The 20,872-nt window shown below is 34.3% G+C and overlaps 4 protein-coding genes across 4 annotated transcripts; 2 read left to right on the top strand and 2 right to left on the bottom strand.

Moving 5' to 3' along the window:
• Positions 1-3,845: 3,845 nt before the first annotated feature.
• LOC106719261 (mitochondrial import inner membrane translocase subunit Tim13) lies at positions 3,846-4,448 on the top strand. Its single transcript, XM_014513548.2, has one exon. It carries the CDS (start codon positions 3,927-3,929, stop codon positions 4,197-4,199), a length of 273 nt encoding a protein of 90 aa, XP_014369034.1. The 5' UTR covers positions 3,846-3,926; the 3' UTR covers positions 4,200-4,448.
• A 72-nt stretch (positions 4,449-4,520) lies between these two features.
• Positions 4,521-6,853, bottom strand: LOC106719251 (probable ATP-dependent RNA helicase DDX46). The gene is made up of 3 exons (XM_014513538.2): positions 6,350-6,853; positions 5,756-6,087; positions 4,521-4,668 (listed from the first exon to the last, which is right to left on the bottom strand). Exons 1-3 carry the CDS (start codon positions 6,732-6,734, stop codon positions 4,582-4,584), a joined length of 804 nt encoding a protein of 267 aa, XP_014369024.1. The 5' UTR covers positions 6,735-6,853; the 3' UTR covers positions 4,521-4,581.
• Positions 6,854-7,966: 1,113 nt separating this feature from the next.
• LOC106719260 (U11/U12 small nuclear ribonucleoprotein 25 kDa protein) lies at positions 7,967-9,143 on the top strand. The gene is made up of 3 exons (XM_014513547.2): positions 7,967-8,176; positions 8,333-8,404; positions 8,556-9,143. The coding sequence occupies exons 1-3, from the start codon at positions 8,030-8,032 to the stop codon at positions 8,802-8,804; spliced, it is 468 nt and encodes a 155-aa protein (XP_014369033.2). The 5' UTR covers positions 7,967-8,029; the 3' UTR covers positions 8,805-9,143.
• A 458-nt stretch (positions 9,144-9,601) lies between these two features.
• On the bottom strand, positions 9,602-20,684 carry LOC106719240. Its single transcript, XM_045680193.1, has 20 exons — positions 20,534-20,684; positions 20,202-20,470; positions 20,004-20,110; positions 19,703-19,867; positions 19,423-19,587; positions 18,952-19,161; positions 18,135-18,535; positions 17,607-17,935; positions 17,035-17,179; positions 16,805-16,945; positions 16,087-16,341; positions 15,264-15,470; positions 14,469-14,648; positions 13,716-13,848; positions 13,085-13,176; positions 12,786-12,922; positions 12,390-12,547; positions 11,288-11,430; positions 10,304-10,411; positions 9,602-9,875 (listed from the first exon to the last, which is right to left on the bottom strand). Exons 1-20 carry the CDS (start codon positions 20,564-20,566, stop codon positions 9,738-9,740), a joined length of 3,516 nt encoding a protein of 1,171 aa, XP_045536149.1. The 5' UTR covers positions 20,567-20,684; the 3' UTR covers positions 9,602-9,737.
• Between the last annotated feature and the right edge of the window lie 188 nt (positions 20,685-20,872).

Genomic DNA, 20,872 nt, shown 5'->3' with positions numbered 1-20,872 from the left:
TTTCCGAATTAAATATGGCAATCATGCACTTGGACGTTTCAAATTTATTGTGTAGGTAGAGAATGGTAAGAGAGTGATTGAGAGAAAAGAGAAATCGTTTGAGAGTTAATACTTTTTCTGAAATATATATTTCAATGTCGGAATCGAAAGTAACAAATCGATTTTCCTTTTTTCCGAATTAAATATGGCAATCATGCACTTAGACGTTTCAAATTTACTGTGTAGGTAGAGAATGGTAAGAGAGTGATTAAGTGAAAAGAGAAATCGTTTGAGAGTTGATACTTTTTCTGAAGTATATATTTCAATGTCGGAATCGAAAGTTACAAATCGATTTTTCTTTTATTACGAATTAAATATGGCAATCATGCACTAAGACGTTTCAAATTTATTGTGTAGGTAGAGAATGCTTAGGGAGTGATTGAGAGAAAAGAGAAATCGTTTGAGAGTTAATACTTTTTCTGAAATATATATTTCAATGTCGGAATCGAAAGTAACAAATCGATTTTCCTTTTTTCCGAATTAAACATAGCAATCATGCACTTAGACGATTCAAATGTATGGTGTAGGTAGAGAATGGTAAGAGAGTGATTGAGAGAAAAGAGAAATCGTTTGAGAGTTAATACTTTTTCTGAAGTATATATTTCAATGTCGGAATCGAAAGTTACAAATCGATTTTTCTTTTATTACGAATTAAATATGGCAATCATGCACTAAGACGTTTCAAATTTATTGTGTAGGTAGAGAATGCTTAGGGAGTGATTGAGAGAAAAGAGAAATCGTTTGAGAGTTAATACTTTTTCTGAAATATGTATTTCAATTTCGGAATCGAAAGTTACAGATCGGTTTTCCTTTGCTCCGAAATAAATATGGCAACCATGCACTTGGACGTTTCAAATTTATTGTGTAGGTAGAGAATGGTAAGAGAGTGATTGAGAGAAAAGAGAAATCGTTTGAGAGTTAATACTTTTTCTGAAATATATATTTCAATGTCGGAATCGAAAGTAACAAATCGATTTTCCTTTTTTCCGAATTAAATATGGCAATCATGCACTTAGACGTTTCAAATTTACTGTGTAGGTAGAGAATGGTAAGAGAGTGATTAAGTGAAAAGAGAAATCGTTTGAGAGTTGATACTTTTCCTAAAATAAATATTTCACTATCGGAATCGAAAGTTACAAATCGATTTTCCTTTTTTCCGAATTAAATATGGCAATCATGCACTTAGACGTTTCAAATTTACTGTGTAGGTAGAGAATGGTAAGAGAGTGATTAAGTGAAAAGAGAAATCGTTTGAGAGTTGATACTTTTTCTGAAGTATATATTTCAATGTCGGAATCGAAAGTTACAAATCGATTTTTCTTTTATTACGAATTAAATATGGCAATCATGCAATAAGACGTTTCAAATTTATTGTGTAGGTAGAGAATGGTAAGAGAGTGATTGAGAGAAAAGAGAAATCGTTTGAGAGTTAATACTTTTTCTGAAATATATATTTCAATGTCGGAATCGAAAGTAACAAATCGATTTTCCTTTTTTCCGAATTAAACATAGCAATCATGCACTTAGACGATTCAAATGTATGGTGTAGGTAGAGAATGGTAAGAGAGTGATTGAGAGAAAAGAGAAATCGTTTGAGAGTTAATACTTTTTCTGAAGTATATATTTCAATGTCGGAATCGAAAGTTACAAATCGATTTTTCTTTTATTACGAATTAAATATGGCAATCATGCACTAAGACGTTTCAAATTTATTGTGTAGGTAGAGAATGCTTAGGGAGTGATTGAGAGAAAAGAGAAATCGTTTGAGAGTTAATACTTTTTCTGAAATATGTATTTCAATTTCGGAATCGAAAGTTACAGATCGGTTTTCCTTTGCTCCGAAATAAATATGGCAACCATGCACTTGGACGTTTCAAATTTATTGTGTAGGTAGAGAATGGTAAGAGAGTGATTGAGAGAAAAGAGAAATCGTTTGAGAGTTAATACTTTTTCTGAAATAAATATTTAAATTTTTGAGATTTGTAAGTTTTTGAAAATCGATTTGTTACTTACGATTCCGAAATTGAAATATTTATTTCAGGAAAAGTATTAACTCTCAAACGATTTCTCTTTTCTCTCAATCACTCTCTTACCATTCTCTACCTACACAATAAATTTGAAACGTCCAAGTGCATGGTTGCCATATTTATTTCGGAGCAAAGGAAAACCGATCTGTAACTTTCGATTCCGAAATTGAAATACATATTTCAGAAAAAGTATTAACTCTCAAACGATTTCTCTTTTCTCTCAATCACTCCCTAAGCATTCTCTACCTACACAATAAATTTGAAACGTCTTATTGCATGATTGCCATATTTAATTCGTAATAAAAGAAAAATCGATTTGTAACTTTCGATTCCGACATTGAAATATATACTTCAGAAAAAGTATCAACTCTCAAACGATTTCTCTTTTCACTTAATCACTCTCTTACCATTCTCTACCTACACAGTAAATTTGAAACGTCTAAGTGCATGATTGCCATATTTAATTCGGAAAAAAGGAAAATCGATTTGTTACTTTCGATTCCGACATTGAAATATATATTTCAGAAAAAGTATTAACTCTCAAATGATTTCTCTTTTCTCTCAATCACTCTCTTACCATTCTCTACCTACATAATAAATTTGAAACGTCCAAGTGCATGACTGTCATATTTATTTCGGAGTAAAGGAAAACCGATCTGTAACTTTCGATTCCGAAATTGAAATATTTATTTAAGAAAAAGTATTAACTCTCAAACGATTTTTCTTTTCTCTCAATCACTCTCTTACCATTCTCTACCTACACAATAAATTTGAAACGTCCATGTGCATGATTGCCATATTTAATTAGGAAAAAAAAGAAAATCGATTTGTAACTTTCGATGCCCAGAATTAAAATATTTATTACAGAAAAAGTAAAAACTCTCAAACGATATTTCTTTTCTCTTAATGTCTCTCAAACGACTCTCTAACGATTCGCATTGAAAAAAATAAAAAAAAGTAAAGAGAGGGGGCCAACTTAACACTAGAATTTGAAATTGTTTTTACGGAGAAAGTAGGAACTCTCAAACGATATTTCTTTTCTCTCAAACCCTCTCAAACGATTCTCAAACGATTTGCGTAAAAAAAAGTTAAAAAAATGAAAGTGAGGGGGCCAACTTCACGGAGGTGTTTATGTTGATGTTTTGAATTTTACTTTGACATTTGACATTAATAGCTACTTGTTTGTCAATGTCATTTGTTGTTAGCAATAGGCAAAGGATTATAACGATGCCGGCCAGATATATAAAAAAAAAACTTGAAAGTTAAAAAACGACCTTGATAAGATTTTAAATTAATTCTAGTCGTATTTAACACTAGCTTACAATTCAAAACGTTTCACAAGGTTTAAATAAAAGAAAATCGTACTATACAATTTACATGTATAACATAAGGAGATAAAGACTCTAAAGTGGACGTCTCCTTGCATCATGTTCATGCATCTATAGGTAAAAAGGGACGATTGGGCTTTTCAATCGATTCACCGAATACATTGCGACCAAAATACTGCAACGACAAAAAATAAGAATAGTAGGCTAGTACTGAACATTACATTCATCAAATTCCATATATTGTAAATGTGAAAGTCTTGTAATTTTCGCTTGAGAGTAAGTTAAGTTTATAACATCAACTTCTAAATTACACCTTTTAGTATAAGGTTTATATTGTTCTTGTATTTTTACTGGTTTTAATCTATATACAACTAATATTTTTTTAATTTTCATTATCTGTGGTCAATTTTGATTTTGACACAAACTGAATTGAGGTTAGAAAAATTACTGGGCTGGTTTTAAAAATTAAATAAAGTACAAAGATAACAAGAACAGTTATTTAACTGATAATAAGAAAAATCATCCATTAAATATGGATTCTCTATCTTCTGGATCATTGAGTGGAGTACAAAAAGAGGAGCTTATGGACCAAGTCAAGCAACAAATTGCAATAGCTAATGCTCAAGAGCTTCTTACGAAAATGTCTGAAAAGTGTTTTAAAAAATGTATCGGCAAACCTGGTACAGCTTTGGATAGCTCGGAGCAAAAATGTATTGCGATGTGCATGGACCGGTACATGGACGCATGGAACCTTGTCTCACGGACTTACAGCACTCGTATTCAACGAGAAAGAAACAATATGTGAAATTATAAAGCATTTAAATGGTGATGACTCTAAACAGTTCTGTAAATAGAGAGGAATAGTAGTTTCTGGGCAATATTCACTTGTGAGTTATATGCAACTGGTTATTTGTTGTGTTATATAATAAAGTAATATAGTTTGAGTTCACTATATTCTTTTATTGAAGACAATTTTACATGTCTATTAAACATCACTACAGTTTTGTTTCTTTTTCTTATGGGGAATGAGCATTAAAAATGAAATTTTTAATAAAATAAACCACAACTAGTGTTGTAAATCAAAAATATAATTTATTTATTTACATATTGTTTGTAATTTTTTTCACCACATTGATTTTCAATGTAGAAGTCCATAGTTATTTTAAAATGATTACACATGATGGACTCTATATTTCACCTTTTAACATTTTTTTCCTATATTGATAAAGTTTTTTCACCCACATCTCTTTGAGTTCTTCTTCATTTGGTATTTCCTGAAATAAAAAGTTCAGTATGACAATAAAGCTATATAGATTTTACAATCCAACCAATCTTCAGGTCTACAGACTAATTTCTAGGTGTAAATACTTAATAACCCTTTCAGGACCACAAGATTTCTAAGACTAAATATGCCAATACAACACAATATTTTAGCTACAATAGCTTAGCACAGTTCTTTTTTATTTATTCGTTCACAAACACATTTGCTGCTTTGGAAATATGTTTTATTTTGACATTCAGTAAAAAAAAATGTTGATTAAATAATAATTGAACAATCTATAATAATTTTTGTAGAAGTGAAGAAAAATTCCCTTGAGCGTGAAAGGGTTAAACTGGGGTTGCTAACACAATTTGAATAATAAATTTTAATGTCATCTGAAATCTTAATGATTATGAGCACAGTTTTACATTTTGTATGTGTAAGATCAAGTTAGTTTTGACCTTAAACAAAGATTGTGTAATGAGCATTGTTCTTTGGGTGACTTTCAAAATGTAGAAAAAACTATATAAATAAAATAAAGGTGAAAAAAAGAGTAAATTTTTATATCTTGGCGGTCAAAGGTAATCAGCATGCTGTGCAGTACCCTCTCCCTGCATCATGCTATGTTCTGTTACACTTAAAATTGTGTTTGGGACGGCAACTTGTATGGAGTTTAGAGCCACTAAGATATCTGATAATTACTGTAAATGTATCATCATCAGCTCACTGTACGTCCCCACCGAGGGGCTCGGAGCCTACCCCAAGTTAGGGGTGACTAGGCCATAGTCAACCACGCTGGCCAAGTGTGGGTTGGTTGACTTCACACATATCATTGAATTTCTTCTCAGATATGTGCAGCATCACAATGTTTTCCTTCACCGTAAGAATGTTGGATAAATGTACATATGTAAATCGAAAAACATATTGGTACTTTGTGGGATTCGAACCCAGGACCTGCAGATTGCAAGTCAAGTGCTTCACCCCTGAGCCACCGACGCACTACACCACTGTAAACGTATGGCTGTTGTTAACACAACTGTTAGTAGACTAACTGACAACAGATTCATACAAGGATGAAAATAAATGTAAAATAAACTCACATTAAAATTTATAATTGAATCATCATTGTCCAATTTAATTTCCAATTCTGGGACTTTAACTGTTTCTGAATTCAAATCTATCACTATGTTCTGGGATTGCTTTTTATTTCTCGTTGATGTAAATGACTTTGGAATGAAACTGTCGCTGTTTAATTCTGCTAATAAATTTCTGTCATGTATTGTTGGCATGTCCTCTTTAATTTCTATGTCTTTGAAGTCGTAAGTTGGTATCTTTGTCATAGTTAAACCAACAGCTTCTGCAGCTTTAATTGCCTTTTCTACTTTTATTTCTGTGTCATCTAGGTTTGTTCTTCTTGAGGATATTGGATGTTCTGGAAATAATTTAAAATGAAAATTTTAGATATGATAAATTATTCATATATTTAATATATTGTAGCAAATTGTTGTGAGATTTAGTTTGTTTTATAAATCATTAAGAATGTGACTTAAAACTTAAGTCTATTGCTAGTCACATAATGCTTACAACATGTAGCAATTGCTACTTTTTCCTCTAGCGAATTTTCTAATATTTAAAGAAAAAACATTATATCTTATAGAATAACATTAATTTTTGACAGTAAAGTGTGAAATTACCTGGTTCATAAGAGCTTCGACTGCTTGACGATTGAGATCTTTTATGTTTTTTACTACTCTTGCTGTACTTAGATCTACTCCGAGAACTTGATCTTGAGCGGGAATATTCTCTAGATAGAGATCGTTTCGAGCGTTTCACTTTGGATCGCGATGAAGATCGTCTTCTAGACTTTGTCTCGTAACGTTCCTTGGAAGGACTACGTGAGTAGCTTCGACGTTTATATTTTGACCGTGAAGTCGATCGTTTTCTTCTATGACTGCTAGACTCCGAACGATCTCTTGAACGTCTTTTATGTTTAGATTTAAGTTTTTTTCTTTCATATGACTCTTCAGAACTACAGGACGTACTACGTTTGTCCCGATATCGACTCTTTTCTCGTGGCATAATAATAAATTTCTGTATACGATATGCAACTATTTAAATTCAAATTCAACATAAAATATTGAAATGAAATCAACATTTACATAAAATCATGAAACTAAAATAGCATGACGTATTGACGTTTATGGTATGGAATGGACGCCAGTGTTGCCAAAAACTCTGAACATTATATCGCTCTTTTTCACAACTTGAGTAGCCAAATGGCTGAGGTAACCTAAAGGTAGTAATAAAACTATTCATAAGTAAAAGCGTAGTTTTTAATAACATTTCTATTTGTAAGCGGGTCTTAGGATTAAATAAATGTAATTTTAAAATCATAGCAGCATATGCCGGTGTTTAATTAGCATGATTCTGCTTCATCTGCTGTCAACAATAAAAACACCAAAGCATCCACTAAACTTAAGACTTTTACCGTCAACACTATCCGCAACTACTGTAATCGTACTAGAGTAAGCTTCGCTTGACACGTACATTTTTCTACCAGCACGTAAAGTAAACTAATCATTTAATTACTTTTGTTGAAGATTCAGCACATATTTATTGTCCTTAGTCTTATTTAATTGTCCTTGTCCCGCAAGTAGCATAAATGAGAACCAGTTACACTTAAGATTAAGTTACACTCTCCCATCCCGAGTAGCCCAATTGGCGCCAAATCTCGTACGCTGGCAAGACAAAGGACGCTATTTGTGTGGACGGTTGCACAGAGTGCATAAAAATGAATGGCTCAAAATATACTGCAAACGTTTATTATTTAAGTAATTTGTCTGATTCTATTTAAATTTTTACAATATTTGATGAATAACATGTGTGTATGTATAATTTCGTAATACTTTTAAAATGAAAATTCCTAAGCATAATTGACAACTAAACAAACATGCGTTAAATGGAAAACATCTTAGGGCAGCGACCAGTTATAGTCGGCCTCGATGACGGAATGTGTGAAATTATAAGGAACCCAGTTAACACAACAACAAAATTGTCTCTGTGTGAAGTTTCTTGTTTTTCGTTCGAAGTTGGCGGACCCTGCTTTGGGGTTTAGAGACAATATTCATTAAAAGAAGAAGCGTTATTATATTACTTTTGTACTTTAATCCGTGTCCTCTTTTTAGTAAATATTTTATTCATTACATTTATACATAAATTCCTCTTCTTTAATTCTTTAACCTCTCTGACTTAATGTTTTAATTATATTACTTTTATAATGTCTTTTTTTACTTTTTGGTCGTTTGTAATATTACAAAGAACGTATATTACTAGCCGTTTACGTGTCATGTATTTAATAAAAGGTAATCTTTGAAATGGATGAAATTGATGCTGTTGCACACAGCGTATCACACGACGAACTGCTCGAAATTACCGAATCTTCTCTTTTCAAACTATTAAATTATGATTCATTATTATGTGATTTACCTTCAGATATTATTATAGAAGAAATTTTGTCACAGGTATTAAGATTTTTTTGGTAGATTAAGCCAGTGTTGTAATTATCGTAATATTAACTTATTTCATGTTTAATTTTTTATTTAAAAAATGTACATGCCTTTGAATACTGTTGAGTAATTTATAAAAAAAAAAAACATGTACCCAAATCTATTTTATAGATAGCAGTGGAGCATGGCCAGTCAATAAGGATTTTTATTTCTAGAGAAGATGAACCTGCATTAAAAGTCATTGTAAGTACTCTAGCTTGGATTATAACATACTTTGTTACTACATAAAATTAAGAACCTTGACTGATTAAATATTCAAAGTTCTTATTTTGATCACATTTTTTATTTTTACAAATTATTTTAAATTGAATATAAAACATATTTCTTATTACAGGTGCCACAAACAGCAAGTGTTGGTGATCTAAAGAAGGCAATTGCCAGACACTTTGAGATACATCAGAAAAGGATTGGCAGCAAAGTGAAGATATCTTGGAAATATATTTGGAAGACTTATAACTTAAGTTTTGATGGTATAATATTGGACAATAATGCAAACCCTATTGAAGATTACGGTGTAACCAATAAAACTACATTAACATTCAAGAAGAGACGGAAAAAAAATAAAAACACCATTTATTCTTAAAACATGTTTATTGTTAGTACAAACAATCTTGAAGCTGATTAATTCATTGTGATTATAAAATTGTTACATTTGTAATAAACTAAAATAAAATTATAATTTCTTAAAAACATATTTTCCACTTTTTATCCCAAATCTATCTACCCCCTATTCTACTGCTTATCTACTTTGTAGAAGCATTTCTAAAACCAATTTGCAAATAAGTAAAATAGTATCTCAATGAGATTAAATTATCCTTGTAACAAGCAACTTTATATTTGTTGATTGCAATTATCCATTAAAAAAAGTCTACAAATTAAATGTCTTGCCTTTAGTCGTCAAAGGAATATTTTTATAATTTTATTTCACAATATAATGTTACAATGGAAGAAATTATATTAAAATATAAAATAAAATTGTAAATAAAAAAAAATCAATTAGCACATTTGACTGTATTCCTATGAATTTCAAGGAAAATTATAAATTGTTTAACACCTGACTTGTTTAAATATCTTCAGTTATTCGACCTACAAAATACATTACCATCTAATATAGTTAACATGCAAATTTAACTGTAAAATAAAAAAAACTTGAGAGGTGTGTTGGGACACCCGGATGGAACGAAGTTCCTTTCGATTAATTAGTGAAGGAACCAATGTTTATTCTATGAATAAAAAACTTAAGTCTTCACAAGAAGTACATTTTATTTCTATGAATTTTCGTTATATATTGTCACGTCGTTGCCATGGTGAAGTAGCGCTCATTCGTCGTTAACATACTTACTATAGCAAAAAGTGTCGTGACAACTTTTCGTAAGAATTTTTTCCGTCCAGCCCCCTTTCACAACACGCGATAAGGAACTTCGTTCCAATATGTATTATTAAAGTGTAAAGGCAAATGTATTCTATGGACTGAATCTATCAAAGGGTGTGCAGCAGAGTAGTTCTATGTTATGTTTTACAGTTGTTCAAAGTCCGGCTGTGGCGGGGGCTCCTGCGGTAGTGGTTCGAAGTCCCCCAGCGAGTAGTGCGGCTCCTCACGGCGTGGTGTTGCTAGTGGCCGGTCGTAAGCGTCCGCCAAACGTTCAGGCTCATGCTAAAATATAATGTTTATTTATATACAACTATGATTTTATAAAAGAGATTTTTCACAGTCACCATTACTGTATATTTAGTCTCTACATTAAGAGGTACCCTTAATGACGAATTAGCGATTCGTGAGTGCGATTGTAATGGAGTAAATTAGAATTTTCCTTTTCATTTTTTATTTAGAAAAGCATACTAGCTGTCGCAAGCGACTTCTTCTGCGCGATACCTTCAAACAAACATCATTCATCTAAATTTTTTAAATTTTTTCTGTCAAGAACCTTCTCCTGACAAAAACAAAGAAAAAAAAAAGTGAAATCGGTCCAACCATTCACATGATGGCGTGACCAAGGGATATAGGGATTCATTTTATATATATAGATTAGACACATTCCTAACCAAGAGGACTATTTGCCAATTATTTTAATGATGTGTGACCTGGTCAGGCTGCAGCACAGAGGGTGGTGCGAGGTCATCAAGCGAGAGCTGGGTGTTGAGTACTGAAGGCGGCGCGTAGTCTGACATCGATGACAAGCTCTCCAACGGCTGACAACATAACACACACTGACTAGAACATCAAAACTGCGAGTTTCACAGCGTTGCTACTGTAGTTGGTTTTGTCAGAATAAATAACCAACCTATTTAGGCATAGTAAATGACATAAAAATAAAAACTTGAGAGGTGTGTTGGGACACCCGGATGGAACGAAGTTCCTTTCGATTAATTAGTGAAGGAACCAATGTTTTTTCTATGAATAAAAAACTTAAGTCTTCACAAGAAGTACATTTTATTTCTATGAATTTTCGTTATATATTGTAACGTCGTTGCCATGGTGATATAGCAAAAAGTGTCGTGACAACTTTTCGTAAGAATTTTTTCCGTCTAGCCCCCTTTCACAACGCGCGATAAGAAACTTCGTTCTAATAAAATGACAGCTACAGTACAAAGCTAACAGCAACAGCAACTACAAAGTTTGTAACATATTTTAACATTGACAGAGGGGCGCTAGTGAGCTGTCATAATTTAGTTTGACTTATTCCCACTAGATCTATCTGACCTTCCTTGTCGGACAAAATTGACACTGCCACTTTTACTTTGACATCACTATGTAATTTTTTATAATAAACTAGGTAGTATTTTTTTATATTACAAGGTGGCAAACGAGCAAGCGGCCACATGAATCCGAAATGGCGAAGCGACCGCTGCCCATAGACATTCGCAATTGTAGATGCGTTGCCTACCCTCAATCAACGAAGGAGGAGACGCACAAAAAGAGAATATTTAACCTTCTTATGCATCTTCTCCATCAAATCCACATCCCCTTCCTTTCCTTTCCTTATAAGGAGTGGGAAGGGAAAGAGGACTAAAATTAGGCTTCCAGTACCAAATAGAGATAGATGTAATACTGTTGATAGCACTCACAGTATCAAGAGGTGAGTTGTCAGCGGGTGCTGAAGGCTTTTGCGCGATCTCTTCCGCATTGAGGATGTTAGCGCGAGCCTCCTCCTCTGAACTGTACGCGGTCTTGCGCTCGCACATCAACAAGTGTGTCAACATGTCCGTACCTAAACAATACATATAAATATAACACTTATTATATACTAGCTTTTACCCGCGACTCCGTCCGCGCGGAAAAAAAAAATAGAAAACGGGGTAAAAATTATCCTATGTCCGTCTCCTAGTTCTAAGCTACCTCCCCATCAACTTTCAGTCAAATCGATTCAGCCGTTCTTGAGTTATGAATAGTGTAACTAACACGACTTTCTTTTATATATATATATATATATATATATAGATTATTAGTATGTATACTGTTCGTAAGAAACGGGATTCTTACCACGATTAGACTGTTTGAGACACATTGAGTGTAGTTTGTCGACAACAATAAATAACATCGAGTGCGGACTTAATGTGCAATGAGAACGCGGACAGTAGTAGTGGTCACCGAATCAAAAAGAAGGTAGACCGATACGTCTTTAATATTTTTCACACAACCGCACAACACCAGTCAACACGTGAACATGGCGAATGCAACTGTGCCGAAATATCGGTACCTCAGCTTAATCGTGGTAAGAATCCCGTATCTTACCGAACAGTATATTAGTAAAAAATCACGAAAGTTTGAAGTTATATAGTATATTAATATTATTCTCTGTAAAGCTCAAAACCAGAGCAGGTGCAGTTTACTCTGTCCCTGCTTCGCTGAACTGGCTCCCTTTTGTCACACTATTTTGTGCCTTGATGTATGTGTTTTTTCTTTTTTTTTTAAATTTTATATTCCTGGTGTGGCAATAAATGTTTTTTTCTTTCTTACTTATTTCATAAACAATGGGTAGAAAAACTGAAAGCTCTAAGTAAGTGGCGCCAGTGTGTATGGGCTGTTATCAATCGTCTGTTATTTTTTTTACTATCGCTATGTAAGATTTCATAAGATTTGTCACATCCTTCCTATTGTTAAGTAAGATATCATGTTGTTTTTAAATAATATAACTGTGATATTATAAATATTTGGAATAATAGTGACCAATATGAGTATGGTATCCGCAGAGACAGTGCGTAGTGTGTGGAGCAGCGCGCGGTGCATCTTCCAGCGAGTGTGGTCCAGCGCAGCAGCCACTGTGATTCAGCATGGCGCGGTAACAAGATGTCGCGTACGGACACTTGCTACACTTCGTATAACCTCTGCAAACATACAATTAATTCTAAAAAATCATTTCAGAATTGAGGGTGATTACTGAGTAAAAAAACCCACTGCATAAATTGCTGGTACCTAACGACCCAACGGTAAACACTAGATTCTATGAACTTAATCAAACGGGAAAAAATACCGTTGGACCGATCTTACTGATCAATCAACACACATAATTGCTTTTGGATAGAGACAGTATAAAAATGTCGTGACAAGACAATGTTTACATACAAGAAGTGTTTGTCACTGTCGAGTGGCATGTCACACTCGCGACAGAGCAGACCCTCGGGCAGGACCAGTGTCAGCTGCTCGTATGTGTCACTGATAGCGTGGCTCGTTGAATCCTTCACTGGCGGACGAGCCTTGTTCTGTACACAAAATAATGTATAGTTATTTTCAAATATCTTAGCGGATTAAGATCATCGGCGCGTTGACCAGTGACCCCACTTCGCCCCATCACACCTAATACCTCCTATTTCTATGTATTTCAGTAGGATATTGCTTTTAATTTCTTAAAAAGTTTCTCTTACTTTCGGTTTATTGATCAAATGTTCTTCAGAACAAAGCGGCATCGCATCCTCCACTGTAATGTGGTCCCTCACTTGATGTTCCTTCAATTGACCTGCAAATAATATGTTAACTTGTAAAATAATCTATGATAAAATGATTTTATTTTCGTTTTTTTTATAATCACAATGCACTTGTATTATTGTTGGCCAAGATTAATATAAATGCGAGAAACCTCCATAAGCGAGAAACTCTGGTAAGAGAGAAACCTCTACGAGCGAGAAAAATAACGCGGTCTTTTAGAATCTCACTAATTCAGTTTCGAGTGTAAATGTTATTGTTTATCTTAATTTTTTTTATAAGAGAAGGGGGCAAAAGAGCAGCGGGAACACCAAGGTGTTCATCGACGCCCATGGACATCTGCAATACTTTTACTAATATTATAAATGCGAATGTTTGGATCAATGGATGGATGGATAGATGGTTGTTAGAAAGTATCTTCAGAACAGATCTTGATGAAATTTAGTAAAGATGTAGATCATAGTCTGGAAGAACACATAAGCTACTTAATAAGTTTTTTTAAATTCCGCAGGGACGGAATCGCAGACAACAATTAGTTTATACATAAAATTAATAAGTATATTAGTGACTTACCTAGATGAACAAACTTGAGCACACATCTGTTGCAGCTGATCTCTAGATCCTTGTTCTGATGCAGCTTCAGGTGGTCGATGTACAGCAACACGTTAGCTGATAACTCGTGACCGTCCGCGTACACTGTGATCATCTGCAGGATAATAAACTTGAGTTATATAATTAATTGCTTGTCTCCTGACGTAGTACGACATGGGATATCACTGTGTACGACTAGGAGATGAAATGGAATGTTTAGAAGAAGTATAGATGAACCTATATAAGCGAGAATCATTGTCCAGTCCGGACGGACTAGAGAGAAATCTCTATAAGCGAGTAAAATATCACAGAAATATCCTTGGATTCTCGCTTATCCTGGTTCGACTACTGTTCATTGTTATAACTTTTTCTTGAACTGTGTATTGATATTATTAGTAAATTAGTATGTGTAATATTATAAATGCGAATGTTTAGATAGATGGATGTTTGAAGGTATCTCCAGAACGGCTGTACGAATCCCGATGAAATTTGGCACAGATGTAGTGACAGTCTTTTTTAAAATTTTGCACAGACGAAGTTTCGGACGACGGCTATTTTTCATAAGTCTTATAGTTACAGTAGAATTTACGAAATTAATCAAAAACTGGTTCAATTTATCTATAATGAAAACATTTCTTTTTTCAGTCATCCCTAACTTGGGGTAGGCACCTAGCCCCTCATTGGGTACGTATAATGAGCTGCTGCTGCTGCTGCTGATGATGATGATGAGTTAACCTTGAGACAGTGTGGGCAGTGCAGACGCGCGTGGTGCGCATGTCGTGCTGCGAAGTGGTCCACTGCGGCGCGATGTGCACTCGCGCGGTAGTCGCACACCGCGCATGCGTACGGCAGCTCGTGCGGCGCGTGCGCCTTCTGCATGTGCGCCGCTAGTGTTAGCACTGCTGCGAAACGAACCTGACAAAAAAATATTAACAATTAGTATAATTAATTGGATTAGGAACCTGATAGATCACAGTGAGGAGGTTCCTGTCTCTGTAGCCCTCACTGGTTGCTTGAGTTATGGGATTTCGCAGCCGGTGGTATACTATTATTTAGCCGACTTCAAAAAGAAGGAGGTTATCAATTCGATTGTAATTTTTTTCTTTTTTTTATGTGTGTAACCGCGATGCTCCACCCCTGGTGCTCCAATTTCGATAAAAATTATTTTAATCGAAAGGAAGTGCTGCCAGATGGGCCCCATTTTTTTTAAATAACTAGAATACTAGTAGATTTTGAATTTAGTTTCAAAATGTGTTGCGAAAATTAGGGATATTTTTGCTTTCAGCGTTTATTATATAATATATTTTGTTATTTTTTTTATAAAATGTATTATATAGATAATATGGTAATAAAATACGCAAGTACAAGTAATATACAAAGGTAACATGCATGTTTATCTTTATTAAGAAAAGACTTGGACTTTTGGAAATCTTTTTTCTGTTAATTATTTTAACTTATTGCAATCTGAAGAGTCATTTTGCTATTTCAATTGTTTGTTTGCTATCTCTTAAAAAATAAAAAGCAACTGACCTCACAAATGAGACATGCATATGTGAAGAGTTCAGGCGACTTGGTGTCAAGGGGGTGGTTGTGCTTGAGGTGTACTGTGAGGTCCTCGTGGTGGGGGAAGCGAGTGAGACAGTACGGACAGAGCGCGCCCTCGCCCGCAGACACGTGCTCGAACATGTGACGTGTCAGAGACAGCGCGTCGTTCAACTCCACGTGACACACTGGACACTGGAATACATAGAAAATTACAAATTGAAGGCAACCTTAATGACGTTTTTCTTATAATAATCAGGAAATTACGTAAAGAATAAAAATATAATAAAATAGCTTTAACCCGCGACTCCGTCCGCGCGGAATAAAAAATAGAAAATGGGGTAAAAATTATCCTATGTCCGTTTCCTGGTTCTAAGCTACCTGCACACCAATTTTCAGTCAAATAGATTCACCGTTCTTGAGTTATAAATAGTGTAACTAACACGACTTTCTTTTATATATATAGATATAGATGAGAAAGTTTAGATGGATGGATGTTTGAAGGTATCTCCAGAACGGCTCAATGGATCTTGATGTTATTTGGCACAGATGTAGAACATAGTCTGGATGAACACATAACGCTACTAAGTACTACAAACTTTTTCTAATTCCACGTGGAGTCGCGGGTAAAATCCGATCTAGATATAAATTATTGTCTATTTTAGATTGTGTTACATAAAAACAGTTTACTTTATGCAGAAACATTAAAGAAATTACTAACATTTTCACTTTCACATGACACAAATTTTTTGGTACTTTAATTATAAATTGCCTGCTTTGATTTGATATAAATCATAAAAATGTATCTCACCTCTACAGCGATAGAAACTTCTGGAATATCCTCATTGCCTCCTGTTTGTCCAAAGTAATATCGTTCCAGGGACACGGTCTCTTCTTGCTTGATCTCTTTCTTGATGCTCTTGAGTGGTACATCGTCGAGTTCATCGTCCACATATGAGCGAGCAGTTTTGCGACGCGACCGAGGTTTCTCCGCCGTCTCACTGTCCTTATCTTTGTCTTTGTTCTTTTCTTGTTTGATCTTTGTACGTCGAAGGGCTAAAGGCACCTTAAATAAAAAAATAAACAACACTAAAAAAATGAATAGTGTGGTGCCGGAGGCCTGATTTTAGTCATCTTTACCTTTCCCCTCCTTTCTTATTAGGAAAAGATGGGAAGGGAAAGTGAATTTCACGAAAGAGGGGACGCATAGGAAGGGGAAATATGCTCTTCCCGTGCGTCCTCTTCTCCGTTGTTTAAAGGTAGTCAATGTATCTGCATTTGCGGATGTCTATGGGCAATGGTAGCCTCGTTATTTAGGCGAATTTAGGTGACCGTTTGTTACCCTTTGAATTTTTGAAAAATTTATCTAATTGTTTTTAAACTACTGGGAAGCTTTTGATCTGAATGGTATAATATTTACCTATAGCATTTAATTTCAACATATTACATTTGATTATTTTCATATAAAGCACAAGCAAGCAAAATACAAAGTTTTTTTTTGGTTCATTAATAAATCTAATTTAACAAACCTCTTCATCATCATCATCCTCTATATATGTAGTTTTCTCTTTCTTCTTCTTTTTCGAAGGAGGAGGTGGTGGTGACAGCTCTTTCTTTTTCCTCCCGCGTTTTCCTCGTCCAGTCTCCGGCTCAGGCTCTGTGTCTTTTTTCTGCAGATGACATACGACATTATAAAAATATGTTATAAATGTTGCAATAGACATAACATTTTGACTCTTATTTTGACTATAAGTTATACCTTTCCGAGGAATTTCCAGTTTTTAAATGGATTAGCTGCGATCCTGTTGAGCCGCACCGTGATAGGCTCCTTCGCCTCCAATTTAGTTTGTTCCGATATATGTAGGACTATGTTGTCAAATGCTTGCCCCGGTGATATGCCAAACCTAATAGCAAGTAAAAACGTACATACAAATTGAGAACCTCCTCCTTTTTGAAGTTGGTTAATAAATTTCATTTAAATTTATGAGCAGCTAAATAACTAGGTTAGGTATAAAATATATTAATTATCTTACTAATATTATAAATGCGAATATTTAGATGGATGGATGGATGGATGTTTGAAGGTATCTCCGGAACGGTTAATCAGATATTGATGAATTTGGCACAGATATAGAACACAGTCTGGAAGAACATATAGGCTACTTATTAATTTTTTTTAATTCCGCGCAAACAGAGTCGGTAGCGACAGCTAGTCATTTGATAAAGAAAATATTTAGGATATTATGAAGAATTATAAAAGATGGGCTTTCTACAAAATAAAATTTCGAATCTTTTAGAACTAATTTACCTAAGCGTGTACTCTGAACATACCTCTCTCTCCATACCAGTTCATCCAAGAATTGTTGTATAATTTGTCTGGATAACAGTGACAATGTATTCTGGAACATTCTTGGTACAATACGTCTTAAGTATTCCATTATATTTGCGTTACTGTTCCTCATTGGCTGGTCCGAATGTGTGGATGATTGCACAACATGTTTGAAACCCATGGAAACTAAAGTTCCTTTGTCCACAGTCAGATCTGTTAGTATAACTGAAGATGGATGCACCCAATTGCTTAAAGGTTCTAGAATCTTCTGGAAACGTTTCTTATAGTTCTTCTCATATTCCGCTAAAGGTTCTACTGCACGGAGACGGATCTGAAAATGATTTTTTTTATATTATGTGGTAGCTAACGAGCTAGCAACCACCTTGAATGCGACGAAATAGCACACATAGAAATAGAACATTTCACCTTCCCAAGCATTTTCCCCTGTCAAGGCAACTACACCATCCCTTCCTTTTTTCATAAGAAAATGGTGGGAATGGAAATAGAAATTCAAGTTTGAGTAAGCTTACCAATTTATCAACAGGATCCAATACACCCAACACTTCAACTTTGACCTGCCTCTGAGTGCCATCGTGGCTCGTTGTTCCCAGTGATATAACACCTACTTCCACTTTCTTTCCAGCACCACCCAATAATCCCATATGTTGATGTACAGCCAATGTACAAACGGCTCGTAGCCACGTGAACAATCCTTTTACGTACAAATTGTCAACTTTTACCCATTGTACTACATTTTGTACGTTAGTTTGACACGCCCAGTGGTAAATTAATTTTAGTAGTACACTGGGTGGGAATGTAGCGCCTTCGAAGATAGAACTTGAAAATACAGAGACAAATCTAGTTGGACAACATTCAGATATCCATACATAGCCACCGGAATAAGGAAATTTAGTTACGTCCGAGTACATCCCTGAAAAAAAAAAATAAGTTTTCATGTACAAAAATATACTCCTATTTTTGATTTTTTAAAACAACGAGCAAAGGCAGTGGAAACCCACAGTAAGAAAATGCTAAAACAAACACTAATGCTATACTTTAAGAATTAATTGTAGTAAAGTTACAATCTAAACTAATATTATGAAGAAGTAAGATTTGATTGTTTGTTTGTCTGCATTGAATAGACTCTGAAACTACTTAACCAATTTGAAAAAATTATTCACTGTTGGGAAGCTACACTATCCCCAGGTGCTATAGGCTATATTTATTATTAGATTTGTTGTGGGAAATAAAATAAATGTAGCAACAAAAGCATAAATAATAACAACATGGCCATATTAAGTTCGGACATATGTAAAAGTTTATTTTACAAAATTTTGGTGTACTAACCGAGTTTAAGCTTGTTGCCGGGATGTATAGCACACCACTGCTCACAGCGCACCAAACCCTGCTGTATGAGCCACTCGGTGAACTTCATAGGTGTATGAATGAGCACTGACTTCACCTTACTATCCAGCAGGGCCCGATCAGCTGGTGCGGGTACTTCCTTAGCGCGTAGGTATGGTCGTGCAACCACAACCAGAGATGGGAATGTTTTACCTTTAAGAATAAACATTAATAATTATCATAAAAGGTCATAGTTATCTAAAATCTCAAAATTTTTAATATTGCATTATTAAAAATGATTGTCATAATCTGAACAAGTAAAAAATGAAACCTTCATACGTCACTTTACGCACTATTTATACTTCGGTATGATTATGATATAGTTAAAATAATTATTCACAAGTCAGTTACATTTGAATAGTACAACTGTTCAATTTAAGTTATACACAAAAGTTTTATAAAATTATGTTTCACCTTGTAGTTTATTAAATGACACCTCTCGTGAATCAGCAACATTCTTAGTACTATCATCTTTAGTGAGATCTACAATAGCTGTTGTTTTTGTAGCACTGCCAGTTAGTAAGCCACCAATAGCTGTCGCTTCCGATGGTCTAACATTTGTAACCACGCTATGAACATCTGTCAACAAATAAAAAAAAATTGTATAACAACTCATACAATATTATTACAGAAGCCTAAAAAAATAGGTATAGGAATAGGTACTGTATATAAATGTAAATATTGTGCTACATACTGGAAGGTGCCAGAGTCTTGTCCTTAGTTTTAGTGCTGTCCTTTTCTCTATCCTTGTTCCTCTCTTTGTCCTTCTTTTTCTTCTTATGTTTAAGTTCAGGTGACTTAGCTCTGTCGGATGATGGTGAATAATCACGATCCTCCTCTCTGTTTTTACGGGGGCGTCCTACAACAAATACATATAAATATTAGGATAACATATATTATCAAACTAAAAATGAAGAATAGTATATAACAATAGAAAAAATGGAAATAACTTATGAATAAAATATTACTATAATATTAGCTTCTGAATTTCATACCTCTTTTTCCACCCTTTGGCAGAGTTTCCCTGCTGATAGAAAGGGAACGAGATCTGGATCTGATAATCTCAGCACTTTGTCGTTCCAAATCCTTCAATACAGGTTGTCTAAAATGAGAACAAATACACAGTGTAATGTTAGCTCCATATTAATCCTCAACTCTTCTATTTCAGCAGGGAAACGAAATACAATACTTACTTTCCCAGAAGTTGATAAGCGGTGAATTGATCACCATTGTACACAATCTCACCACCCGTACTCTTAACTATATCGTCAAGTTTGTTCTGAATACTCTTATATTCTTCGTCAGCAGTCTTATAAGCCTGAAGTTGCGCTTCCGACAATTCCTCTTCCCAACATTCTAGTTCCAGTGTTGGAACATCGGGACCGAAGTATGATCGTTTGTATAAATCAGCCTCTATTATTTCTGCTTGAGGCGGCACTACAGGCTCCGGTTGTACAGGGGCCTATAAAAGCGTGAGTGTTACAGAACAACAATAACATGTTTGTTTACAAACGTCTCGACTTACCTCACTATCAGCTTTTAACTTTTTAAGCTTCATTTTTACTGCATGTTACGCTTCTCTAACAATAATATATTCTAGTAGTATGGCTTTTAATTTTTATTTCTGCTATTTGATTTATTTTGTAACATTTACTTTCGTAAGCGTCTTGTCAAAAAAACCCGGCGCAAAGAGTATGGGAAGGACAGACAAAAAATTACGATGGAACAAAAATAAATCCAGAATGAAATTAATAATCTGTTTTGACATTTTCATTATTTAAAAATTCAAAAAACTAAAAAATTGTAATATAACACATTTTTTTCGCACAGTTATCTAAAATTGTGTAAGATCTATTAATTCTCC

This window comes from Papilio machaon, chromosome 1 (assembly GCF_912999745.1).
Source record: "Papilio machaon chromosome 1, ilPapMach1.1, whole genome shotgun sequence".
Classification (NCBI taxonomy): domain Eukaryota; kingdom Metazoa; phylum Arthropoda; class Insecta; order Lepidoptera; family Papilionidae; genus Papilio; species Papilio machaon.
This window is presented reverse-complemented; position numbering and strand designations above follow the sequence as displayed.